The sequence below is a fragment of the Microcaecilia unicolor genome, chromosome 3, assembly GCF_901765095.1.
Source record: "Microcaecilia unicolor chromosome 3, aMicUni1.1, whole genome shotgun sequence".
In the NCBI taxonomy this organism is placed as follows: Eukaryota; Metazoa; Chordata; class Amphibia; order Gymnophiona; family Siphonopidae; genus Microcaecilia; species Microcaecilia unicolor.
Window position 1 is genome coordinate 196486641 of NC_044033.1, and position 27965 is coordinate 196514605.

A 27965-nucleotide genomic window follows, 5' to 3' on the forward strand; every position below is an offset into this window, starting at 1 on the left:
ATAGGCGCGAGCTAAACGCTAAAGACACCAATGTAGTCCTATGGGCATCTTTAGCATTTATCGCGTGCCTATTTTTAATGCACTACATCAGCTTGCCTATGTAAAAGACCCCCTGGGCTTGACAGCTAGAGATGCATGATTCAAATCCCACTTAACCCTCCAATGCCTGAGGTACAAAATTAGATTGTGAGCCCTCCAGGGACAGGGAAATACCTAGTGTTTTACTATTTCCAAAAATACTAGAACTAGGGGCACGCGATGAAGCTACTAAGCAGTACATTTAAAACAAACCAGATAAAATATTTCTCCACTCAACGTGTAATTAAACTCTGGAACCTGTTGCCAGAGAATGTGGTGAAAGCAGTTAGCTTAGCAGGATTTTAAAAAGGGTTGGATAACTTCCTAAAAGAAAAGTCCACTGATTATCCCTAAGATAAGCAGCATAAAATCTGTTTTACATTTTTTGGGGTCTTGCCAGGTACTTGTGACCTGGATTGGCCACTGGATACTGGGCTTGATGGACCTTCAGCCTCTCCCAGTATGGCAGCAACTCTTATGTTCCTATGAATGTGATCAAAATCTAAATAAATAAGAGGCCCACTAGTGGTGTGAATAAGGCCAAATATTGGGGTGCACTCTGCTGTCTTTCAGTGGGAATGGAAATGCCAGACTAGATGAGCATGAAGGTCGCCACATCCTGCATCTCCTCACTGGAAGGCAGATCCCTTTACCTGTGATGTCAAAGCTGTGGATTATGATGTAACAATGAGAGAGAATCAAAACAGGGGGTTTAAAAAGAAAATGTCCCATGTAGAAAAAAAGGGAGCTGAGACCTTCTACTGGATTAAACTCAAAAAAACTGTGACAAGCTTTCACAGCAGAAAAGACAGACTGGAAAGACACATCTCTAGATTCTCTTCGACAAAGATTTATTTACACATAGATGCTACTGAAACTTTAATAGGTGCAAAGATGACAGTTAATAACCTTTATCTTAGTAGTTAAATGCTGGAGGTAGGAAGAGGCTGCTGATCAGACAGCTGTCAGTTCCTTTCTTTCACAACAGATTAGAAGGGTGCTAATAATATTTGGAAGATCCCTAAATATAGCTCACAGATGTGGGGTGGGGGAGGGGGGTGACAGCAGAGGAACAGCAGATAGTCTCCACTTCGGAGTTTTACCAGAGGACAGACATGGTTTTGAGTGAGGTGAGGTGGTAAGAGGAAGGATGGCGAGAGGAAACAGAAAAAGAAGAAAGGGAAGTGGTATCCACTGAGGGAAGCTGGGAAGGAGTTTTGGTCAGTCTGTCTCTTTCCTAGAATAGACATCTCCTGGAGTATTAATGGACAGTAACAACCCATCAAGGTGCCCTGGCTGGGACTTACTGTCACAGAGCTGAAATTGGCACATTCTACAGCACTGTTGGAATCATTTTTTAGACGCTTTTGTAGCAGGGGATGATCAGTCAGTGCTTCAGGCCTGGAAGTACAGGGCAGCTCAAAGTGAGGAACAGGCAATGCTGGCAGTTCATATGTGGACCGGCCCTTCCACAGCCCTCTTAAGCAGCGTAAGTAGCGTAATTCTGGAGTAATGGAATAGATGGCTCAGCACAGCTTTCCAGCACTGTATAAGCAGGTGTCCTGGTACCTTCGGTGAAGGAACTCCTTCTGTTTGTGTCTGCAGGCTGCGGACGTCCTCCTCGGAGAAGCCGCTGAGGAAGCAGTGACTGGCTCCCTTCGATCACGGGTATTCTTGGGTAGATAATACGGATTGCGCTGTTATTGCTTGAGAATACGCGTAGTTGAGGGACTGCCCCTTCTCCGCCCTGAGGAGGGTGAAAATGGTTCTGACATGGCAGCGCTGGACTAACAGGTGAGGAACATGTCTGATGTTACCTTCAAAAACTGCTGGGCCAGCCGAAAGTAATCTAGTGTTTTTTGTCATGCTAAACAGCATAGAAGTCTCCCCAAACGTCCCCCTGGCTCTAACTGTCTTTACCATATGTAATAAGTGTCTATCTCTCAGTTTCGGTGTCATATGTATATTTACTCCAGGTATATTAGCTTGTTATTACACCTTCAAAATACACTCTACCTTTTAAAATTATATTCTTAGGTCTCCTTTCTTCGTTTCATAATATCTTATTTCTTATATATTCATATTGAAAACAGATCTCAACCTTTTATTATATCCCCTTGTTACAAAAAAATCACCCATATTTCCACTTTTCAGCTGTTTGTGCTTTATCAGTGTGATGTCTGCATGGGGCTTGGGTCTCTAGTGAAAATCTGCTCCTCAGTTGTCTGTGCTGTGTTCATGCTTTACACATATCAGTGTGATGTGTGCCTGAGGCTTTAGTGAAAATCTGCTCTTCAGCTGCCTGTGCCCAAATAACAAATAGCCAAATAAGTAATAGCTCAATATCTGATTCTTGCTTCTGTTTCATTCTCTTTTACTATTGTAAAGTTTCTCCTCTTACTTTTGCAAGCGACATAACTGTCTGAATTTATATACTTTAGGATGTTTTCCCTTTCTTTCCTCATCTACCTGTTTAGGGTTCCTCAGTTTTCTTTTTGTTTGTTTATTTAGTTATTTTTGATTTTTTTCTTTACCTCGCTCTTTTTAATTTTGATCATATGAAGAGCTGCTACTGTAAATTTAGTTTCATCACCCATGATTGGGATTGGAAACGTTTCTCTCGCTTCTTTTTGATGTTATAAAATTCAAATGTACCCTTAAAACTCTGTAACTTGTTATCTGAAATTTTTAATTAAAATGAATTTAAACAAAAAAAAAGAAATATAAAATTCACTTATAAAAATCACAAAAGGCATCAAGGAAAACCAACACGTTACATTAAAAGTTCAGGGGAACACTCCAAATTGCCAGATATCAAAAAAGCGGCATTTCTGTTTACTGGCAGCCCTTGCTATCCTCCTCATATCAGCGTTTTCCTGCGGGTCCAACGGATTGAGCAAAATGAAAGTAAAACACACAGAACACAAAAAAATACCCCATAAAAAGCATGTTAAAAGCTTGTTTAAAAAAAGGCCCTTTATTAAAAAAAAAAAAGTGATACCTCTTAGAACAATAAACAACTCAGGGGTCCTTTTACAAAGGTTCACTAGCAGTTTTAGGACGCAATAATGATTATTGTAAATGCTAGCGACGCCCTAGAAATATATGGGTGACTCTTAACATTTAGCGCTTACTTATTTTAGTGTGCACTGCAATTTCCCCACCCCTAGCTGTCTATTCGTCTGTCCAATTTAGATTGTAAGCTCTGTTGAGCAGGGACTGTCTTTTTATGTTAATTTGTACAGCGCTGCATAAGTCTAGTAGCGCTATAGAAATGTTTAATAGTAGTAGTAGTAGTAGTGTGCGGTAAAAATGCTAGCGTGCCTTTGTAAAAGGACCCCTGAAGGCCCTTTTATTAAAGCTTAGTGTGTGCTAAATGTGGCGCATCCCATTTTATACCTAAGCTTTAGTAAAATGGCATTAAGCACTTGATATGTGACTGTGTAAGGAGGCTTGTGATCACACATTTTTATTTATTTGTTTTTATGTTGGATGAATGGTCTCTATGATGACTGATATTTTCTATAACTCATTGGCGTTCCTTTTTCTTTTACATTTTCTAGTTTGTAAATTGCCTAGATATAGCTGTGTCCTAGCAGCATACCACAATTACTGCACGCTAACTGGCTAACGCACTCTTAATTCAGGACCTATAGAGGAAGCGCTAAGTGGTCCCAAATTAACTCTCAGCAGGTACCTTGCAATAATGGGAACATTAATGCATGAGCTGTGATACAAAATAGTGGGAATGCCCCCAAAATGAACCGCACAAAATTTGCAGCCAACACATGATAAAATCCCGTAGTAACTGTAAATTTAAATAACACCTACTCAAGAGGCTATACAGATCTGTATCAAATCGATGGAAAAAGTACAGATACCAGACAAAAATTCCCAAATACAGTTCTTTAATGGGGTCCATGTTTCGCCTTCCATTCTTCATTGGTGTCCATATAGCCCTATGCATTAAAAAATGATAACGACTGAGTCACACTGGTGGATTTTGTTGGTCTATTGGCTTTAATCCAAAAGTGATTCCATTTTGCAAACTTACAGACCGATTCAAAGGGTGATGTGCCAGCCCAAATTCTCAGTTTGGCACCCAGCGCTAAGATGCAAGGCCAGGCCCAGATTTCCCATACTGATCTGGAATGCTGACTGCATGGGTATAATCTGGGGGTACAAATACCTATCCTCCTGCAACTGGGGAACCAGATAGCTCTGCCCCTGCTTGACTAACACATACTGGAATAGCAGGAAGGAATCTGGATGAAACTCGTTTAAAATGCACTTAAAACCCATTCAAGTCACTGGATTTACTCCACCCCACAGCAGCACAGAACATGTGGGGAGAAACTCCACCCACCGCAACTCGGCACCAATCAGAGAGCAAAGAACGGCCAGGGCCCTGCTGTCGTCGCCAATTAGAAGCGTGCGCCAGTCAGCTCGCCAATCAGAGTCAAAGGGTGCGGCAGCCAGCCAATGGGAAAGCGCAACGTACACCGGAATGCGGAAGTGGCGGAGGCTGCGATGCGACGCATATGGCTTGCTCTCTGCGCCGGTTATTCGGTTCCTCCCCGCCTGGGCCTCGGTGCCTCCTGCTCGGGGAGCGGCACAGTGGCAAGACAGTACTACTGTGCCTTGCGGCGGTGCGGGCGGCGGCGGAGAACGGCCGGCCTGTACTGTTCCTAGCTCGGAGGCCGTTGCAGAGTCTGCCCGCAGTCGGGCGGGACCCGCTCACGCTCAAGGTCAGAGGTGGGACGGTCAGGGGGCGCATGCATTTGAGCGACGTAAACCAATCGCGCCAGTGGGGGAGGGACTACTTCGCCGCAATGCTGCCTGGGAGTTGTAGTTTTCTGGATCAGGCCTTTGATTGTTGCTCTTGAATTTGTATTCTTCTGTTTTGTAATTCTCCCACAGCACCATCAACATCTTCAGCAGTATATTAACAAATTGCAGTTCCTACACCCCCTTCCTAAACCACGTGTCCAGTGGTGACTACTACCATGAACTATGCTAACTACTCTTTAATTACAGTAGTACACAGAACTGTCCTAAACATTGCCTTCACTCTGCCTGCAGCCTACAAAGTTTGAATAAAGAGTTGAAGACCCTTCTCCATTGCTAGGTGTAGATGTGGAGAAAGAAGTGCGTTTTGCTTTAAAAAAAAAAAAAAGCCCTAAACAAGGGATATAAGTTCAAAAACAAGCCCAATTGTTTTTGCATGATATGAATTTAAATTTATTTATTTATTTATTGCATTTGTATCCCACATTTTCCCACCTCTTTGCAGGCTCAATGTGGCTTACAATACATCATGCGTGCTGGAAATATATAAGAATATAGACATTGGTATTACACTCTTGTAAACGTTAGGTACATTGATATGTGTGGACATAACTCAAGTACATCAAATGCTTGTTCTCAGCCGAGGCCAATCAGAATCTATGTCAGTCAATCAAAGGAGGTCTTTTACTAAGGCTCGCTGGCATTTGGCAAGGACAAATCAAACTCGGGTATATGTGTAAAGTATCACATACCATGTACAATTGAATTTATTTTATTTATTTATGTGCTGCATTTGTATCCCACATTTTCCCACCTATTTGCAGGCTCAATGTGGCTTACATTATGTCGCAAAGGCGAACACCATTAACAGAATACAGAATATTTATCTTGTTGGCAGATTGGATGGACCGTTCAGGTCTTTATCTGCCATCATTTACTATGTCACTATCCAGCTCATTTTTGAAAGTGATCGCCGCCCATCTTCCAACACAAATGGGGAGATGGGCGGCGATCTCCTGAATCCGGCCAAATCGGCATAATCGAAAGCCGATTTTGGGCGGCTTCAACTGTGTTCCGTTGTGGGGCCGGCGAATGTTGAAAGGGGGCGTGGTGGCATGGTAGCGAAGGCGGGACGGGGGCATGCATTGAGATGGCCGGCTTCGCCCAATAATGGAAAAAAGAAAGCCGGCCTTCAGGAGAATTTGGTCTGTTTTATTTGGACCCTTTTTTTTTTTTAGAACCAAGTCCCAAAAAAGTGCCCCAACTGACCAGATGACCGCCGGAGGAAAGCAGGGATCACCTCCCCTTACTCCCTCAGTGGTCACCACCCCCCTCCCACACACACACAAAAAAAATCAGACATTTTTTGCCAGCCTGTATGCCAGCCTCAAATGTCATACCCAGCTCCCTGACAGCAATATGCAGGTCCCTGGAGCAGTTTGTAGTGGGTGCTGTGCACTTGAGGCAGGTGGACCCAGGCCCACCCCCCCCCCCCCCCCCACCTGTTACACTTGTGCTGGTAAATGGGAGCCCTCCAAAACCCACTGTACCCACATGTAGGTGCCCCCCTTCGCCCCTTAGGGCTATGATAATAGTGTAGAGTTGTGGGCAGTGGGTTTTGGGGGGGGGGGGGGTTTATTAATTTTTTAAAGTGCCCCCTAGGGTGCCCAGTTGGTGTCCTGGCATGTCAGGGGGGCCAGTGCACTAGAAATGGTGGCTCCTCCCATGCCCAAATGCCTTACATTTCGCTGAATTTGAGATGGCTAGCTCCGATTTCCATTATGGCTGAAAATCGGAGTCGGCCATCTCATCTAACCCCGGCAAGCGATTTGGCCGGCGCCAAGTGTATTTTGAAAATATGCTTGGCTCTGCCCCTTCGTGGAACTGGCCCCGAAGATGGCCGCCCATCGATTTGGCCAGCGCTGTTTGATTATGCCCCTCCATGTGTTAAATATAAACGCTAAAGATGCCCATAGAAATACATTGGCATCTTTAGCGTTTAGCACACGCCTATTTTTAACACGTGCTAAAAACGCCAGCGCGCCTTAGTAAAAGATCCCCGAAGTGTCCAAGACATTGTTATCATCAGGGATTTCACAATTGAGCTAATCAATATGTAGTATTTAAGGAATAAAATCTTGGTCAGAAGCAACGTCGTGTCTCTTTTAAAGACATGTGCCTCAGTACCTGTTAATATCAACAGACAAAAAAATAACCAATCAGAAGGCAGCCCTAATACTGGGGCAGTGCATGTTTTAGACATCAGTTCCGGAAGGTGAAGCGCCTAGGTCCCTTGGCTTTCTTCTGACTAAGTGCTTCCATAGCCAATGAGAAAACGCAAGGCACTGACTGACACTCACAATGGTGACGATTGGGAACAAGTCCCAAAAATAAGCTGCCCACAAATTCTAAAGAAAGCAAGCCCAAACTCGCAAGAAATAAGCGAGGTGGGCAACACTGCAGTGAATATATCTGACTTTTTTTTAATGGGGAGGGGTAACCATGTCACGTCCTAGTTGTACCCAGTTGCATGCATGGACTTTTAGTTCCCACCACCTCACCCCCCCCCCCTTTTTTTTTTTTTGCTTAAGAAAATCAAGAAGTGAAAGCCTGTGGTGGGAATAAAAGCTACTTCTAGGAAAGCTGTGTCAATTGTAACTCATAGCCTGATGTATTTTGGAAGGTGAAATCCTGGTGCCCTGGCATAGACCCTTTAGAAATGGGACATTACAACTGTGAAATTAGTTGGGTGTACTTGTACTATTGTTCTTACTGTTGATAGGATTTCAGTGTTTTTCTTGATTCTTTTTTTTTTTTTTTTTAGAAAGTTCAATTCCTTTATCCATGTTCCTCAGAGGAGCTACTGAAGGTCGTGGCCTCCCTGCATGAGCGTGACCAGGCTTTTCCTTCCTTAATCCTTCTGGATGGGCTGGAGGAATATTTAACTGGTGACATTGGCCAGCAGGAGGCAGCTCTGATCTCTGCCCTGCTAGTAGATACAGCTGCATATTTCACTCAGAAGCTCCAATCAACCTCTGGGGTGCCTGGTGTGGATGCCTGTGGCTGCTGCTGTCATCTACTTATCTCAATGAGAGTCCCAGGAGAGGTGGGAGAGGAAGCAGAAGAGCCCCTGGCACTTTCAGTTGTTGAGCGTTATTTCCCTGAGATATGCCAACTGAGGATGGATTTGGATAGATTGAGGAAAGAGGAGGAGGAAGATGAGGCAACAGAAGGTGGGACGGTGAAAGTTTTCCGGGTCTCTTTCAGAAGCAGGCAAAGGAAAGAATCTGATACCAGTGATGAGGAGTGGGTAATACGGATGCAGCCCAGTGGACAATTGGAAATTGCCCTAGCTACATCCAGTCCATCATTGTGCCCAGAATCGGGAGCAGGAAAGAACACTCTTGAGGAGAAGGGAACTACGGGGGTGGACTAGTAAACCTTAATGTGGTGTTAAGTTGTGCAGATTTTGTGCTTTGAGGCATCTGGGGATTTGAAGCACTGACACCCTGACTTAGTGCAGAGATCTCCCAGGAGCTTAGAAGAAAAGGCTTAGGGTTGTTCTTTAGTTCAGACCTTGTTGTACCCCCTGTTGTATGCTATGGAGATGTAATTGTCCTGTCTTTATTACTATATATTCACATGTTCTAGCATGCGTTGGAAATAAAAATCAGGACTGGGTCAGCCTGTTCTGGAAAATGGATCCAACTGGCAACCCTGTCCTGGGAACTCCATAGCCAATAGGGTTTCAGAATATTCAAAATGAATATGCATGGCTACATTTGCATATGACAGAAAACCTGAATATGCTTCATTGTAGATATCCTGTCAGCCCAGTGGGATGTGTGGGAAGCCCTCTAAAGAAGTTCTGAACCAAGTCCTCGGGACACAGCCAGCCAGTCAAGTGTTCAGGCAATCCACCGTGAATATGCATGAAATAGGTTTACAGTATGGCACCAAACAGAGCAGTTCCATAGAAGATACAAACAAATCTTTAGTGTAGAGTTACAACCTAATTAGGGTGTAACTCTACAATAAAGATTTGTTTGTATCTTCTACGGATCTGCTCTGCTTGTTTCCATATTTGACTTTGCAGATAGGCTACTTTGTTTTCCTTCTTGAGATAGGTTTACATACAGTGAAAGCACCGAAAGCAAATTTCTCATGCATATTGATGGTGGATATCCTGAAAATCCAACTGGCTGGCTGTGTCCAGAGGACTGAGTTGAGAACCTCTGATCTAGAAACATTAAGGAAAGTTATGATATTCAGAGATAATGCTGATTGTCTTCCATCTTTCTCGTATCCCTTTCTCCCTCACAGTAAAGTTTGGCGCCTTCCTCTAGAGCAGGGATTCTCAATCCAGTCCTTGGTTTTTAGTCAGGTTTTTAGTGTATCCACAATGAATATGCATAAGATAGATTTGCATACAGTGAAGGCAGTGGATGTAAATTTATCTTCTGCATATTCATTGTGAGAATCCTGAAAATCTGACTGGCCCACTAGGTCTCCAGGACTGGGTTGAGAACCACTGTTCTAAAGTTTGGTAGTCCTTTGGCCATCTTCTGGTTGAACTGACTGGCCAAGTTGCCCATTATATATAATTGCCTAAATTCTGAATCTCTCCTGCCCTTTATTGATTGATCATTCTTGTGGGCTTTGAGTTTGTATCAGAACCTGTACATTTGGGGCTGGGATAAATCCATAGGCCAGCTGCAGCAGCGGTGGTTGAAACCAGGAGGTTGCCATTTGCATTCTTCGGGGAGCCTGTCCCTTTCCAACATTCGCAGGAATCCCGAAAGATGGGGAAAGGGTCTCTGTAGTTTATGTCCTGCTGAAAACAATGTCTGTACCTCAAACTCTAGCAAATGTAGCCACGGCAGTTAGATACAAAGGTTAGATAAAAAAAAAACAACCCAAAATATCTTTATTGTAGTAAAAAAAACTGTACCAAAAATAGTTTCATATTCAAAAGTGTTATCTATTGTTAAAGAAGACTGGTGCACCTGTAAGCTTAAAAAAATAGGATGCCATTCCTGTGAACGTGTTTTGTTCTAATAGTAAAAAATAAAGCTTTTTTTGTACAGGTATTTTGTAAAAATGCTTATTAAACATGCAGATTGAGCATTCTAGTAGCAGTTAAAGCACTTAAGTAGGTATCAATGTCTCAACAAGAGACTGCAAGGAAAGGAAAGCATCAGAAACCAGACAGACATGAACTAAGTCACTTATAGAGAACAGTGCGAAAGAAACAAGCAATTATACCAATAACAGATGCTTTTTCGAGCTGCACTTTGAATCTCACAAACCTTCATCTAAGTCCAGCGTTCTTGGTGTGTGTCCAATATCAGCAGGCATCTCTGGACCGATGCTACACCGCATGTGTGAATCTTTTGCGATGCGATCGCCGGAGGTGTATAAATCCTGTCTGAGCCTGTCATCTCCTGGAGATATCGCATTCCAGACTCGGGCCAGAAATGCAGCTAGGAGGAGTTGTGTGAAATGGTCCCATGTTTCTTTACAATGGCTAATAACCAAAAGAGTGTTAATGCTGTACAAAAGTATATGAGCAGGTACAGAAGATCCCTCAGACTTCTGTAAACCCATAGGCTGCTTACAGCCATCAAAGTTGCCAGTACTGGTTCTTATAGATGCTCTGTCTTATTTTTGATATTCTCTGTGTTTTTTTCTTTAAAGATGGCAGCATGGATTCCAGGAGGTCTGCCGCAGTGTCGTGAAACCTTTACAGCCACAGTGATTGTATTCTCCTGGTAAGAATGTGCTGCAGTGAGTGAACGAGCGCTCTCCAGCTGCCCTGCTCATGCATTAAGGTTAGATGTCAGCCGCATGAGAGTTTCCCAGAGGTATTGGGTACGTTTTCCCCTCCTTGGCTTTCTCACCGGTAAGTGGCACTGCAGGAAGTCTCAGCACTGGGAACAAATCACATAATTAGGAGTGTTCTCGTAGAAGTTGCTGTACTGACCCCTCTGAGGTTTGCCAAGGCTGGGATTGGAGCTCATGGTACTGTAGTCTGTGGCTATCCCTGAGTCAGAAACCGGGAGGTAACTATACTGTAGAGCAGGGCGTGGGACCCTGGGGGAGAGAGTGTCCGCCATTGGATCAAGCACAGTATACTCAAAGCTTGAGGAAGACGTTTGCTCTGGGCTGGGGCTTGGTGTCCCGTTGGTCGGGGAGGAACTCGTCAAAGCAGAGTCCAGTTCCCCGCTTTCCTCCTTTTGCCCACCAGTACAAACTTCCAGTGTTGGGCCTGGCATTTGCTGCCCCACTTGGTCTTCAGAAGCTTCTTCCTCAGGCATCATGTTGTTCAAAGCCACGCTGAAGGACGGGATCCTTTCATCCAGAGCTACATAGCTGTCTTTGAGAGCCAGGGGGGGTTGATCCTGCCCTGGGTTTGCATCCCTCCATACCTCTGTGGTGCTCTGGAAGCTGGGCACATAGAAAGATATTTCTTCCCAGGCTGGGAGCCTGAACTGGACTTGACCAAGCTCCGATAGGATCTCCACAGAGGTCACCATGTCTTCAGCAGTGTAGAGGCGAGGGATCCACCACAGGTATGTGTTGCTGTGTCCAAGCCATTGCTGCAAAGGCAGAGGACAGAAGGGTTAGAGTTAGCAGGAGGTTCTAGTATAAATGCAGACACAGCTAGCCAAGGATGATGGAATAAAAATATAGAGCATTTCTACTCTCAGTAAAACTTTAAAGAAAATAAGAGGCATAGAGGGGGTCAGACTGCACCAGGCATTAGTTACAACCCTTAAGACAAAGGGGGAGGGGAGGGAGTAACCTGCACGGAGTCGCAGGTACAACCCTGGCCGCCTTTCTGGGGAAACTGGATGGGTCATGCTGGTCTCTCTCTGCTGTCATTTATTATGTTATCGGCACTGAGGATGGAAATTTGGAGGGTGGGGAAGGACTTTAGGTTTCATCTTTCCTTTCTCTCTCTTCCTCCACTTCACCTTGGACGCTGCAATAGACGAGATCTGACGATGAAAGAGTGAGACCCCTGGGGCTTCTGCTCAATGTGACACGCTGCCTCCTTGAAAACTGCATGGAATGGAATTGTTTGAGTCTGTCCACCTCTGAAGGCTCAGTGGATGCGTGTGCTGTGCTGGATTTTGAACCTGTGATACCTATATGCAGGTAATGCTGTCTTTTTTCTTTTTCTTTTCTAGAGAAGGCCCTTGCAGTGCCAGAATTATTCCCCCAGCGATGTGTTCTGCAGAAGGGTAATGTGTCAGGTCAGATTGTAAGCTCTTTGAGCAGGGATTGTCTTTCTTCTATGTTTGTGCAGCGCTGCGTACGCTTTGTAGCGCTATAGAAATGCTAAATAGTAGTAGTAGTAGATTGGAACCAAAGAGGATGATGCATCACTACCTGCTCTGGAGTGGCAGAGGTAACATAGTAAATGACGACAGATAAAGACTTGAACTGTCCATCCAGTCTGCCCAACAAGATAAACTCATTTATACCTGAGTTTGATTTGTCCTTGCCATTCTCAGGGCACAGACCCTAGAGGTCTGCCCAGAACTGTTCTTGTACTAAAAGTTCTCAAGCTAACATCGAAGCCCCTTAAAATTTACACTCCAGCCCATCCATATCTATTCAGTCACGATCAGGGTGTAGACCGTAGATGTCTGCCCAGCACTGGTTTTGCTTCCCAATTACCAGCGTTGCCACCCAATATCTGCTAAGATTCCATAGATCCATTCCTTCTAAACAGAATTCCTTTGTGTTTATCCTACACGTTTGAATTCTATTACTGTGGGAGGGCATTTCATGTATCCGCCACCCTTTCCGTGAAAAAACACTTCCTGACGTTACTCCTGAGTCTGCCCCCATTCAGCTTAAATTCATGTCCTTTAGTTCTACCACCTTCCCATCTCCGGAAAAGGTGCACTTGCGGATTAACACCTTTCAAATGTTTGAACGTCTGTATCATGTCACCCCTGTTTCTCCTTTCCTCCAAGGTATACATGTTCAGGTCAGCAAGTCTCTCTGCATATGGTTTGCAACGCAAATCCCATACCATTTTCGTAGCTTTTCTCTGCACCACTTCCAGTCTTTTACATCTTTAGCAAGATACGGCCTCCAAAACTGAACACAATACTCCAAGTGGGGCCTCACCAATGGCTTGTAGAGGGGCATCAACACTTCCTTTCTTCTGCTGGTTATACCCCTCTCTATGCAGCCTAGCATCCTTCTGGTCACAGCTGTCACCTTGTCACATTGTTTCTTCACCTTCAGATCCTCCGACACCAACACCCCAAGGTCTATCTCCTGAGTCGAGCTTACTAATCTCTCCCCTCCTATCTGGTATCTCTCTTTCACTTCTTGGCATTAAACTTTAACTATTACATACACTTATGAAGTACTCCTTACAGCATTAATTTCTTCAAATTGTTTATTAACTCGCATATGCCTATATCCTACTACATTCCTCGGAACTCACAATCACTCCCCTCTTGCACTCATAACATTCCGTTCTCTAATATCGCTTATAGTGAATTAATACAGAAACCTTCATTTGCTTGCATCAGTAAACACATGCTCAAAAAAACATGATTGAATCATTTACTATACACGGACTCCCATGATAGTAATATAGCTGTTTAGTCCAATGCTCAAAAATAGTTTTTAAATGCAAGTTCATATATTGTGGACGCGTCTCTTTCTCACCACTCCCAGAGACGTATCTTATGAGGAACAACGCGTCCAGGGAAAGGTTATCGAGGAGCCGTGTGCTAATCAATCACTTCAGCTGAAAGCCCACATTAATCCTCCAGGTTCTCTATGTGTTGTTCTGGTCCTCTATGCAAGACCGCATTTCGAAAATTTCCTTCATCAGGAGGAACCAACCACCGGAGTCTATAATATACATATATGCAAACATACAAAAAGGAAAAGAGGCAATGCCTTATTTATACACATACTTTCTCAATCACCATATATCAAATTTGGCTGCTTACCATCGGGACTGCATTCCAAGTCAGGGATATGAAACCGGAGTGGTGAGAAAGAGACGCTTCCACAATATATGAACTTGCATTTAAAAACTATTTTTGAGCATTGGACTAAACAGCTATATTACTATCATGGGAGTCCGTGTATAGTAAATGATTCAATCATGTTTTTTTGAGCATGTGTTTACTGATGCAAGCAAATGAAGGTTTCTGTATTAATTCACTATAAGCGATATTAGAGAACGGAATGTTATGAGTGCAAGAGGGGAGTGATTGTGAGTTCCGAGGAATGTAGTAGGATATAGGCATATGCGAGTTAATAAACAATTTGAAGAAATTAATGCTGTAAGGAGTACTTCATAAGTGTATGTAATAGTTGAGTCTGTACTCTGTTGTTAGACCTTAAACCCTATATTGATACAATTAAATTTTAACTGCCAGACCCTCAACCATTCTTCTAAGGTTCGGAGATCCCTTCTCATTGTTTCTACTCCCTCCAGGGTATCCACTCTATTGGCTATTTTTGTGTCATCCGCAAAAAGGCAAACCTTTCCTTCCAACCCTTCACTTCAGCAATATCTCTCACAAATATATTAAACAGAATGGGCCCCAGCACCGACCCGTGAGGAACTCCACTGCTCACCTTTCTTTCCTCTGAGTGGATTCCATTTACCACCACCCTCTGCCACCTGTCGGTCAACCAGTTTCCTATCCAGTTCACCACTTTCGGTCCTAAGTTCAACCCTTTCAGCTTATTCACGAGTCTTCTGTGGGGGACCGTATCAAAGGCTTTGCTGAAAATGCTGAAAGTGACTGAAAATGCTGCCTAGGGAGCCATTTGGGGAAGGGGGGAGGGTCAGCACCTGGCTTTCCTGTCATCACTGTACCTGGAAATTTCCCTTGTGCATATCAAAAAGGCCTTCAAAGTGATTGGCGGGGTTTGGGATCACAGGCCACACCTTCTGCTTCAGGAACCTAAAAATAGACAGACACAAATTATTCCTGCCCCAGTTTGTGAAGGGATGGGGGAGACACAGGGTGACACCCTACCTGCGATGGCTGAGCAGAACGAGAGTGCCAATGAGGAGCAGGAGTAGGGCCAGGATGAGAATCAAAGTCAGGATGAGCGGGTCCAGTTCTGGAGGGAGAGAAGCCGAGAGTGAGTGTGGTACACAGCACAGAGAGGTGCGAGCAGACTTTGAACGCCCACTGGCTGCTATTGGGAGCGGCAGATTTCATCCAATGCTGGTACTGTGTCACCAACTTTGTGGCTAATGGTTGGGAGAGAACTTGCAAAATTTTAAGAGTTGCAGGAGAATGTTTTCGTTGTGGTATGATGAAAGATGCATGGTAGAAAATGATATGGCATAGTATATATTTGAATTTAATATGATGATACCGTTATTATTTTGCTGTGGATCTCCCCCCCCCCCCCCCCCCCCCCCCCCCACCCTTCAGGCTCTGGTTCATAGGAAGGGCAGAGGAGCACTCGAGTACCTTGCTGTGTTCTTCATAGATAAAGAAAGCCTGTGAAATTTAGAGAGCTTATTTACAGCAGGGGTTCTCAACCCAGTCCTGGTTTCAAGATATCCACAATGAGATAAATTTTCAAGCACCGCTCTTGTATGCAAATCTAGCTCATGCATATTCATTGACATATCTCTTAGATCATTGTACACCAGCTATTATAGATGACGTACAATGATCTAAGATACTTTTGTAGGGATTAATCATTGTTAATAGAGTGATCCTATATTTATAAGTGATGCCTATTCAATGTGGATATCCTGACTGGCTGGGTGTGCTGAGAACCCCTGATTTACAGTGTAATAAACAGATTTCGTAAGATGAGACCCGTTTTGGGACCTGTCTCATGCTAGTTGGAGCTGGTAGGTTTGACTCTGAGCTGTCTTAGCCAATCAGCGCAACGTGACATCTCTTATGTCATGAGATGTCATGCGCAGCACCTGTTAATTCACAAGATGACCCAATGATGAACCTGAAGAAGGTTGATGGTGTCACCCCTGTGGGCGTTTTGGTCTGGCAGTAGCTGCAAAACTAAAACACGTCCTAAGCTTGTTCTCTTAGACTTCGTAGTTCTTGCAGCTGGCCGGATGCACCTGAGTTTGCTTGACCAACGTTTCAGCCATCTCGCTGCAGCTTTCTTCAGGGTGATGGAGTGTGGTTTTTATGATCTAGATTGGATGGAGACTATCCATTCACATTTGAACTCATGAAAGTGGGAAAAGTCACTGGTCTCTGTCGAACCAGTTTTAAACTCTTGAAGGCAGAAAAAGTCATTGGTCTCTGTTGTGGTTTTAAATCTTTGAAGGTGGGAAAAGTCATTTGACTCTGTCTAATCAATTTAAACTCTTGAAGGCGGGAAAATTTAATCCTCAATGCCATTTTTTTGGACACTGATCTCACCTGGTGAGAGTGGTTGCCAAACAAAGCTTACGACCACTCATACAAGTTTAGCATCCAAAAACACCCAGCGCCGAGGACCAACAACTTTCCAGCTTTCCAGAGTTTAAATTGATGAGACAGAGGCCAACAACTTTTCCCTTTTTCAAACCTTAAAGTATGATCGGACAGCCGTCAACCAATCCAAATCAAGAACCATTACTTAAAACACAGCGTACAGACCAAGCACACAGCATCACTCTGAAGAAAGCCACAACAAAATGGCCGTTAACGTCCATCATGCCAGCTTGGATGCATCATTGTCCAGACAACTGCAAGAACTGCCTAAGCTTCACAGGCTGCTGCCACTCTGCAGGAACCAGAGGTGCAAGGGGGTGTCACATTTTACTGACAAATTCCATTTCAGCTCTCACCACGGGAGGATGTCACCACAGAGACGGGCTGGGACCAGGCACTCCAGTAGCCACTGAAACTGACCCCATCTGGTTTCACCCTCACAGCAATGGTGTACTCCATTTGTTCTTTCACGTTTGTCACAGTGTAGTCGGTTCGACCAGAGAGGATCCCGTCCTAGATAAAAGAGGATGAGGTGAAAAGGGGGCTTATGCTAAGCCACAGGAGACCTCGCCACACTTGTCCCTTGCTGAAATCTGGACCTGGCCACATTGTGATAATGAGAAACTGAGGGTCCTAGGGGGGTCGAGTGTTGGGCATGAGTTCTAATCCCCGGCTCTGTCACTGACTTTGTGTGTGTGTGTGTGATCTCAAACTAAGTCAAATAATTATTCACCCAGCTAAACAGCTTTTGGAAATTGTCCTCATTATGCGTGTAGACATATAATTAAGTCTAATACTGAAAGGTTTGATGTCCCAATGATGCACTTTTGCAGGACTGTTTTGGGAGGGATAGTGTTGAAGTGACCATGATTGTTGAGCTTAATTATCAAAATCTGGGAATACAGGCTCTGCTCAGATCGCTGCTCTATTACGACCGGATAACCTCCTGGATGTTCTGAGAACACTGAGTGAGCTTCAGAAGACGCTCCCAATGTGCAGAAACAGGGAGGGCAAGGGCAGGGAGTTTTACACAATGAACAGGCTAGGTGTGAGCAGGGGAGTCCCACGACAGTTGCGCAAGCAGCCAGGCGGCATGGGGAGGGATTGCTGTAATGCAGTGAACTGTGAGCTGTTCTGGGGAACTATGATGGGAGTCCCTGCCAGAAGCACAAGCACATGCATGATCTTTACCTGGATGATGGAGGTGTGGCCAGCAGAAGAGAAGCTGACCTCATACTGGAAACTGTCTTCCAGGTAATAGATTTGAGGTGCCTCCCAGCTGATGAAGAGCTGACCAGGGTGCTCCGTCTCTGACACAGTCAAGTTCCGGGGGGAATCCAGCAGCACTATAGCAGTGGAGAAAGATTCTTTCATTAGGACTCAGCCTTACTTTCGTAGCTATCCCTGCTCCTGCCCTGAGAGGAGGAGGGTGTCGTATGACTCAGTACCTCCCTTTCTTTTTTGCTCTGGCTCACTCTGAAGTTAGTGCTGGGATTCTGGTACAATCAGTGTTCATCCTCATTTGGTTAAGAATCTTCCCCCTCTTTTGATAGACCCATCCTCTCGCTCTTCCTAGTCTGATCATTGTAACAACAGTGCTGAGACCGGGAGCCACGCATCGGAGCTGTAAATCTGCTCTGAATGACAACTGTGACTCCCCTCTGTAACATTCATAATGCCAGCCAACTGAGAAATCAAATCTGGGAGCTTCCACATGCCCTGCTGAGCCACCAGGCCACTTCCTCCTATGTGTATGTTTAATCACTCTGGTGGCCACACAGTCTGTCATGTCTGTGACTCCTGTGACCCGGCTGACTTGGAGGGACTCACCCACATCGTTGATCTGGAGGCTTCGTCTGTACAGAGGGGTGTTGCTGTTCTCTTCTGTCACTCGGACCCTCAGAACTGCAAAGGAAACCACATCTACTATGGGAAGGCTGCAGATGTACCAGGTGCTATTTTGTGCAGTCGGCTTTGAGCTCAGTCTGCAGGATTTTTCCGGATCATTCCTGGAAGGGAGGAAGATTAGAACATCAAGTATTTACCCCCTGGCTTTCTGCCATCAATTACTGCCACCAAGGAAAATACCCTTAATTGTGGTTACCAAACCCTCCTGCCCAACACTGACACACAGGAGAGCAGCCTTCCCCCAAGTGCATTACACCCCCCCACCCACCTCTATCACCCCTGCTTCTTCTAAACATATCAAGTCCTGTGTTTCCTGCTATGAACATTGACTTAATCCCACTCCCATGGCAAGGATAGAGGTTGCCCCCACCACCAACATGGAAACCAACTCTGTAGCTGTCACCAAAGACAGCGCCCCCACCCCCACCCACTTTACTGCCATTAGCTGCCAAGGAGAATCACCCCTTCTAATGTCCTCAATGACAGTGACCCCCCCCCCATGGCTATCAGTTGCCAAGGAGAATCACCCCTTCTAATGTCATCAAGGACAGTGACCCCCCCCCCCCCCAATGGACATCAGTTGCCAAAGAGAATCACCTCTTCTAATGTCATCAAGGACAGTGACCCCCCCCCCCCCCGGCCATCAGTTGCCAAGGAGAATCACTCCTTCTAATGTCCTCGAGGACAGTGACACCCCCATCATTTCCATAATGGAGAGTGAACCTCTTCCCCACCCCCCTCGCTGGGTCTCATCTGAGGCATGTAAATCCAAGCCCTCCTCTCCTGCCTCAGCAGCTCCCCTGGCATGAGTTTCCTGGGATCTGGTCCCACATACAGATGCAGGTTTACTGTCACTTACTCCAGCTGATAGTAGAAGCTGAAAGTCCTGTTGGCCTCACCTGCGCCATCCTCCCAGAAGCAGGTGAGGTCTTCTAGGGTACGCGTGAAACACTTGGGGTTCTCCAGCTCTTCAGCTAACAGCAGGGAGACTAGAAGTGAAATGAGAGAGAGGAATGAAAATTAAGCCCCATTTGAAGCCACCACCCCCCCCCCCCCTCAGAGACCCTCAGCCTCAGCTCCTTGTGACTCTGGGCAAGTCACTTAACCCTCCATCGCCCCAGGTACAAATAAGTACCTGTATATACTATGTAAACCGTTTTGAATGTAGTTGCAAAAGCAGAGAAAGACAGTGTATCAAGTCCCATTAACAAGATTCCAGGCACAATGTCAAAGAGTAGCAACATTCCATGTAGAATCCCAAAGAATAGCAAGATTCCAGAATCCCAAAGAGGAAGGAGTGGAGGAGTAGCCTAGGGGTTAGTGCAGCAGACTTTGATCCTGGGAACTGCGTTCAATTCCCTTGTGACTCTGGGCAAGTCACTTAACCCTCCATTGCCCCAGGTACAAATAAGGACCTGTATATATTATGTAAACCGCTTTGAATGTCTTTGCAAAAGCAGAGAAAGACAGTATATCAAGTCCCATTAACAAGATTCCAGGCACAATCCCAAAGAGTAGCAACATTCCATATAGAATCCCAAAGAATAGCAAGATTCCTAAATCCCAAAGAGGAGTAGCCTAGTGGTTAGTGCAGAAGACTTTGATCCTGGGCAACTGCAGCTCCTTGCGACTCTGGGCAAGCCACTTAACCCTCTATTGTCCTAGGTACAAATAAGGACCTGTATATACTACGTAAACCGGTTTGAATGTAGTTGCAAAAACCATAGAAAGTCCCATTTCCCTTCCCCCTTGCCCCCTTTCTGAGCTGCATGTAGAGGTGAATTTACTAAGCCAGGAGAATGTGGAAGAGCGTCTTTACAATTGTATATGAAAACATAGTACAGTGAGCGGACTCCTTCGGTGAACGCTGGTTGTCCAGTATTTTCTCTCGAGCAGATGCCTTTGGGCAGCTTTGTTTGTTCAGTATATCCTTTGAATACTATCGTGACCCCTGAGGCAGGCGTTTTGTGACACCGAAACACGGACTGTGTCGGGTCTTTTTGTCCAAGCAGCAAATAAAGCTTCTTTTAAGCACTATCTCCAGTGTTGGATTCGTCCTTTGGTCAGCCTTTTCTCTCATTTGATTGATTTGACGTAGAGGTTCTTCCTGTTTGCTGTTCCTGAAACTAGTTTTATAGAACATGTTCAGGGGTGGAGAAGGGATGATTTTACCAGATAGACACACGATAACTGCAGTGCAACAAATAGAGAGAACATGCCTTTACCTCGACTGGGATTACAAGACCTTGAAAAAGCGAACCAAGCTATCAATAACAAAACGATAATTTTAGTATATATGGAAAAAGAGAAAAAAATGTCTCAGAGGCTCTTAGACAACCAATAATTTTGGTTTAATATTTAGGGCTATTGTATCTTTCTTTGGTCCAAAACTTCTTATCCAGTATTTATATAATTTTATTTTGCAGTGTTTGTTTTAAAGTGCTACTGTTGTCAAACTTTTTTATTTTATTTTATATTTATTTATTCATTTATTAACAATTTTACAAGATTTATCTTGAAAAAGAAATGCAGACAGTAAATCCTCCTCCTTAGATCTCAAAAAGAGATGGGAGGAGATGTCAGAATTTAGGAGGAACAACATACTTAGAAAAGGTTTAACAGGTCCATCCTTGAGGCCCTATATTAATTCGCAGGCATTATAACTTATTCAAGGCCAAAAAGCAGCATAGCTGTCCCAGAACAAAAAACACACATCCTTTGATCATATTTGTTTCTACATTTCCAGGGAGACGCTAATAAAAAGGTACCACCCAAGTCCTTAACCTCTTGTCTCATTGCAAGAAAATCTTTTCTTCTTTCTTGGGTGACACAGAGGCATAGTTTCAAAGCACTTTGGGAGGCTAAGTTCCATAGGTTTCTATGGAACTTTGGGAGGCTAAGTGCTTTGAAAATAAGCCTCTTAGAGACATCTGGATAAGTCCTTATCTTTTGACCATAAAAAATGTCTTGCAAGCGTCTAAAACGCTGCTTCATTATAGCAATTCACTTCCTGCTCAAAAACCATAGACACCAATAACATTGATCTTTCCGTAGATTCAGATCTAGACTCTTCTAAAATAGTTGAAATATTTTTGAAATCCGCTGATGGATCGGGCTCTGAGCCTGCAACCTCACCCTGGGCATTTTTCAAAGAAACAGGAAGATAATAAATCCTTATGTACTGGAGGACAGAGACCAGATTCTTAGGAAAGTTCAAAATATGCAGCTTAAGTCTTCTGTTGTGATTTTCCAAGTATTCAATCTGCCTGTGCACAGTCTGTCTCTCCACAATTGCTGCAGTTTTTAATTCTTGTAGGCCTTTAATCTCTGATCAATCTGGTCAGTTTGGCCCATAAGTGCTGCAAACTGCCAACTGGTGTTTGTAAGCGAACTAACGTGTCCACATCCGGGAGGAAATGTCTGTATAAAATCACCTTCCAAATGGGTTGGCAGGAAGCGCTCTAACACTGGGAGAAACACCTTTAACCTCCCTGACCCCAATCGCACTTCACTTCCTTGCTGTCTCTTTTCACAAAAGGACTTTGCTATCACACATGCTTACATTCATTTCCCCCAAGCATATGTACACACACAACTATATTTACACACACACACAAGCATATGTACCAACGTAAACGCACATACCCCAAGTATATTTACACACACACCAAGTATATTTACACACACACACGCACACACACACTTCAAGTATATTTACACACACACACAAGTATATGTAGACACACACACACCCAAGCATATGTACACACACACACAACTATATTTACACACACACACGTACACACACCCCAAGCATATGTACATACACACATGCACACACACACACAAGCATATGTACACAGGCACACACACCCCAAGTATTTACACACACACAGAAGTATATTTGCACACACAGACACATGTACACACACCCCCAAGCATATGTACACACATACACCCCCAAGTATATTTACACACACACACACACACACAAGTATATTTACACACACACACACACACACCCAAGCATATGTACACACACACACACACACACACACACACACACACACACACGTACACAAGTATATTTACACACACAAACACATGTACACACACACACCCCCAAGCATATGTACACACACACACACACCCAAGTATATTTACACACACACACACCCCAATTATATTTACATACACACACACAAGCATATTTTATTTTTATTTTTGTTACATTTGTAACCCGCACTTTCCCACTCATGGCAGGCTCAATGCGGCGGGCAATGGAGGGTTAAGTGACTTGCCCAGAGTCACAAGGAGCTGCCTGTGCTGGGAATCGAACCAGTTCCTCAGTTCCCCAGGACCAAAGTCCACCACTCTAACCACTAGGCCACTCCTCCACACCCCAATTATATTTGCATACACACACACAAGCATATGTACACCCCCCCCCAAGTATATTTACACACACACATACGCCCCAAGCATATGTACACACACACTCCAAGTATATTTACACACACACACATGCATATGTATGTACATATGCACACACACACACACCCAAGCATATTTACACACACACACACGCATATGTACATATGCACACACACACACACCCAAGCATATTTACACACACACACACACACACACCAAGTATATTTACACACACACACACACTCCAAGTATGTTTACACACACACACACACACTCCAAGTATATTTACACACACACACAAGCATATGTACACACGCACACACCCAAAGTATATTTACACACACACACTCCAAGTATATTTACACACACTCTTCAAGTATATTTACACACACATACAAGTATATGTACACACACACACCCAAGCATATGTACACACACACAAGTATATTTACACACACACATGTATATTTACACACACACACGTACACCCCCCAAGCATATGTACACACACACATGCACATACACACACACACAAGCATATGTACACACGCACACACACCCCAAGTATTTACACACACACAGAAGTATATTTACACACACAAACACATGTACACCCCCCAAGCATATGTACACACACACACACACAAGTATGTTTACACACACACACACACATATGCCCCAAGCATATGTACACACACACACACACCCAAGTATGTTTACACACACACACAAGCATATGTACACACACACACACAAGTATATTTACACACACGTACACACACACCAAGCATATGTACACACACACAAGTATATTTACACAGACAAACACATGTACACACACACACAAGCATATGTACACACGCACCCACACCCCAATTATATTTACATACACACACACAAGCATATTTACACACACACATACGCCCCAAGCATATGTACACACACACACACACACACTCCAAGTATATTTACACACACAAGTATATTTACACACACACACACACAAAGTATAGGTACACACACACATGCATATGTACACATGCACACACACACACACACACACCCCAAGCATATTTACACACACACTGCTGCTGGGTATCCAAAAACGTGTGCAGCGGTTTGACGAAACCATGCGATCATCTTTAGAACAGTCTTTTTAAAGACTATCACGCCATTATTGAAGAACCATCCTCATCATTATCCAGTTATATTTTGTGCAAGAGACTGTTGTGACATCTTCAAAATCTCCTTCTGCAACACCCTGCACAGCAGACTCCTGATGCAGGCCTGACGGCCGAAACACGACGTTGTGTCGAGTCTTCTAATTTTCAATAAACTTTTAATCAAAGAACATCTTCCAATTTCTGGTAGCCTTGGTCGCTCTCCCACTTTTCGTGTTTTGTTGTCTTTACCGTGGGGCGTTTGAGTTCTCCGCTTGCCAGCGGATTTCCTCACACACACACACACAAACATATGTACACACACACACACCCCAAGTATATTTACATACACACACAAGCATATGTACACACACACACACCCCAAGTATATTTACATACACACACAAGCATATGTACACACACACACATCCCCATGTATATTTACACACACACATACGCCCCAAGCATAAGTACACACACACACACTCCAAGTATATTTACACACACACCCAAGTATATTTACACACACACACACAAGTAATTTACACACACACACGTACACAAGCACACACACCCCAAGCATATTTACACACAGAAGCATATGTACACACACCCCCACACCCCCCAAGCATATGTACACACACACCCCAAGTATATGTACACACATGCACACACACACAAGTATATTTACACACACATACACACACACACACAAGCATATGTACACATGCACACACCCCCTAAGTATATTTACATACACACATAGAAGCATAAGGACACACACACACAGACCCCCAAATATATTTACACATACACATATGCCCCAAGCATATGTACACACACACACCCCAAGCATATGTACACACACACACACACACACACCCCAAGCATATTTACACACAGAAGCATGTGTACACCCCCTCCAAGTATATGTACACACATGCAACCAAGTGTTAGTCCACTGCATGCTGAGGTGTACAGTACTTACAGCTTTAGGAAAAGCAGAACCGTAGAAATCCAGGTGTGCATGGGGGGGGGGGGTAAGCCCAGGTTAAACTCAGGATGGCAGAAAACCATCAGGTCACACATTCTAATGGGATACACTCCTTTGCGCACGCTCACACACACACACACACACACACACACACACACACACACACGTGTCTACAAGGACACAAATGTTTTCCTGCCACATCTTCTGCCAGGTCAACATATGTGGTGTGAGATAAGAGTGTGTGAGTGAAACTTGTGGTTTCAGATACTTAACAGAAATGTCCCAGTGACGGTTATGAGAGGCAAGTGGAGGCTGGGGAGTCATTTGTTCTGCTCTGTGGAGGCAGGTAGAGTCTCGAAGCCTGGGTTTGTTATATGGAGACAGAGTGTCACTCCGCTGTCTCTCAGCAGTCTCCTGCCCCAGGAGCTACAGGGTGCAAGAGGAGTCGGAGTCTGATTCAGGATATGTCCTTCCTTTTCTTTCTGAATAGTTTCCTGCAGACATTTCATTTCTTTCTGTTTCTTGGAAGCAGCGGAACATTTTGTTGAGTCACTTTGCAGAGCTTCTGCTGCTTCCTCAAAGCAAGAAAGTGATAAGACTTTACACACACACACACAGTCTGAAGAATTCCCGCCTGAAGACACTTCCCTATAGAGCTCCAACATTACGAGCATCAACCTATAGAGACCCTAAAAGACACTCTCCTATAGAGCTCATACATTAGAAGCATTACCCTATAGAACCCCTGTCTATGGGACACTCCTATAGAGCTCCCACTGTTCTTTAGAGATCCCACAGGGTCTTTACCCTATAGAACTGTCTAAGAGACACTCTCCTTTAGAGATCCTGCAGAGACATTATCCTGTAGAACTTCTAAGAGACACTCTCCTTTGGAGATCCCACAGGGACATTACCCTTTAGAACTCATGTCTAAGAGACACCCCCATTAGAAACATGAATCTCCTTTCATTTGACATCCCACATTAGGTTCTCTCCTTTCAGCATTATTTAATAAATATTCTATATCATATTGAAGTTTGGATAACTGTCCTCATTTGATGAAAACAGCCTCAAAAGAATTTAAAGCCTTTGTTTGATCCAGGCTTCAAGCCTCTCTGTCATCAGGGACATTCCCATCTTCCGAGAATGAAATTATTCTCACCCCCTATTAGGAAAGACCCAGACCATTGTCTTTGATTCCCTTTTTTTTTGTTGAATTGTTACAGGGTATTGTAGCTTAGAAATTCTGCATTCATCTTAATCAGGATTTCAATCTCAACACAGTACAGAACCTGTAATTGGACCTTTAATGAATAATATTAAAACTCTATTAAAAGAGGGGGAAAAAAGCACTGATTTTACAATTCAGTCTGTTAAGTACTTACGATTTAGTAAATCATGACATTTTTATATGTCTGTTAGATGGGTTGGGGATTGGTCGGGAGTGCTTTGAATTGGTTTAGGGACTTTCTAAAGAGGTCTTATAGGGTTAGTAAGAACAAGGTACTGTCAATTAGGTGGAATAGCATATGTGGCACTCCACACAGTTCCCCACTGCCTCCCTTTCTTTTTAATGTTTTTCTTCACACATCGTGTAAACAATCGGAAAAAGCAAATTTTTGTACAAATGTGTATATATATGCTGACGATATAACTGTTCTCATTCCCATTTAACTAAAACAAGGATAGACCATCATGTAAATTTGCTTGAGAAGTGGATGTGTCAATATCAGTTAAAATCGAATAGGGAGAAAATGAAATTTATATTAATAGACCATAAAAGAGAAAGTGGGTCAGATCGCTCTGTTCTAATCAAGAATACTGAATAACACTTCTTCAGGACACTTTCTGGATGCCAACATAATAGTGCTGCCCAAGCCCAACAGAGACAGCACCCTTGTACAGAACTACAGACCAATTTCGCTCTTAAATACTGACTATAAAATTTATGCAAAGATTTTATGCTGCAGAATTGAGAGCATTATTCAGTCTCTTGAACACAGGGATCAGGCTGGTTTTGTTAAGACCAGACGTGGTGCTGACAACACCAGATTACTTTGCTCGGTCAAGGGACTATCCCATACTGTCTGTTTCCCTTGATGCGGAAAAGGCCTTTGACCGGGTAGAATGGAAATATTTGTTTATTGTTCTTAAGCAATTTGGTTTCCCTGATCCATATATTCATATGGTGCAGTTGCTATACTCCCATCCTTCGGCCCGTATAGTAGCTAATGGTGAAATCTCTAACTCATTCGTTCTGCATAGAGGCACTAGACAAGGTTGTCCTATCCTCCCCCTTGTTATTCAATATTTATTTATTTATTGCATTTGTATCCCACATTATCCCACCTCTTTGTAGGCTCAATGTGGCTTACAATACATCATGGGTACTGGAAATAGAAGTGAATATACATTAGGTTTACAGAGGGTTTGTGTTACATGGTGGTGAATTACATAATGGTGTTAAAGCAAAAGACATTATAAGACAGTACTAGAAGTTCAAAAGATTATACAGTTACACATGTTGATCTTTGTGATATATCTTGTCGAAGAGATAGGTTTTTAATAGTTTGCGGAAATTGGTCAGTTCATAGACCGTTTTCAAGTTACGTGGCAGCGCATTCCAGAGCTGCGTGCTCGTATAGGAAAAGGTAGATGCATGCATTGATTTGTATTTCAAACCCTTACACCTGGGAGGATGAAGAATGAGGGGTGTGCGGGAAGATTTTTTTGCGTTCCTGGGTGGTAGTTCTATTAGATCTGATATGTAGGCTGGGGCGTTACCATGGATGATTTTATGGACTAAAGTGCAAAGTTTGAATGTGATGCGTTCTTTTAGTGGGAGTCAGTGTAGTTTTTCTCATAAGGGTTTTGCGCTTTCGTATTTTGGTGTGCTGAATATTAGTCTGGCTGCCATATTCTGAGCTGTCTGGAGTTTTTTGAGTATTTTCTCTTTACAGCCAGCGTACAGTGAGTTACAATAGTCCAGATGACTGAGTACCAGTGATTGTACCAGATTGCGGAAGACAATCCTTGGAAAAAATGGTCTAACTCTTTTTAGTTTCCACATTGAATGAAACATCTTTTTGGTTATGTTATTTGCATGGTTCTCAAGTGTTAGATGTCGATCAATGGTGACTC

At 43.8% G+C, this 27965-nt stretch overlaps 2 protein-coding genes across 3 annotated transcripts in view; one reads left to right on the forward strand and one right to left on the reverse strand.

Moving 5' to 3' along the window:
- The first annotated feature begins 3442 nt into the window (after window positions 1-3442).
- SWSAP1 (SWIM-type zinc finger 7 associated protein 1) lies at window positions 3443-9760 on the forward strand. Of its 2 annotated transcripts, XR_003941493.1 has the most exons (3): window positions 3443-4826; window positions 7691-9533; window positions 9608-9760. XR_003941493.1 is itself a non-coding variant. In XM_030196961.1 (2 exons), exons 1-2 carry the CDS (start codon window positions 4422-4424, stop codon window positions 8300-8302), a joined length of 1017 nt encoding a protein of 338 aa, XP_030052821.1. In that variant the 5' UTR covers window positions 3443-4421; the 3' UTR covers window positions 8303-9760. The 2 variants fall into 2 exon arrangements, 1 of the variants encoding a protein (XP_030052821.1); XM_030196961.1 differs by having other exon boundaries at window positions 7691-9760.
- Window positions 9761-10050: 290 nt separating this feature from the next.
- The window catches only part of EPOR (erythropoietin receptor), a 31811-nt gene continuing 13896 nt past the window's right edge, over window positions 10051-27965 (reverse strand). Inside the window, exons 2-8 of the mRNA XM_030196960.1 lie at window positions 19096-19225; window positions 18159-18337; window positions 17520-17674; window positions 16685-16841; window positions 14898-14985; window positions 14735-14822; window positions 10051-11465 (exon numbers count right to left, since the gene is read on the reverse strand). Of these exons, the coding sequence (XP_030052820.1) occupies window positions 10791-11465; window positions 14735-14822; window positions 14898-14985; window positions 16685-16841; window positions 17520-17674; window positions 18159-18337; window positions 19096-19225 (1472 nt within the window). The 3' untranslated portion in view covers window positions 10051-10790. The remainder of the gene's footprint in view (window positions 11466-14734; window positions 14823-14897; window positions 14986-16684; window positions 16842-17519; window positions 17675-18158; window positions 18338-19095; window positions 19226-27965) is intronic.

Coding starts and splice junctions, on each gene's coding strand:
- SWSAP1 (XM_030196961.1), top strand. CDS start 4,422: ATGTGGGGAGAAACTCCACCCACCGCAACTCGGCACCAATCAGAGAGC. Junction 4,827..7,690: donor GGGACCCGCTCACGCTCAAG/GTCAGAGGTGGG, acceptor TTTTTTTTTTAG/AAAGTTCAATTCCTTTATCC.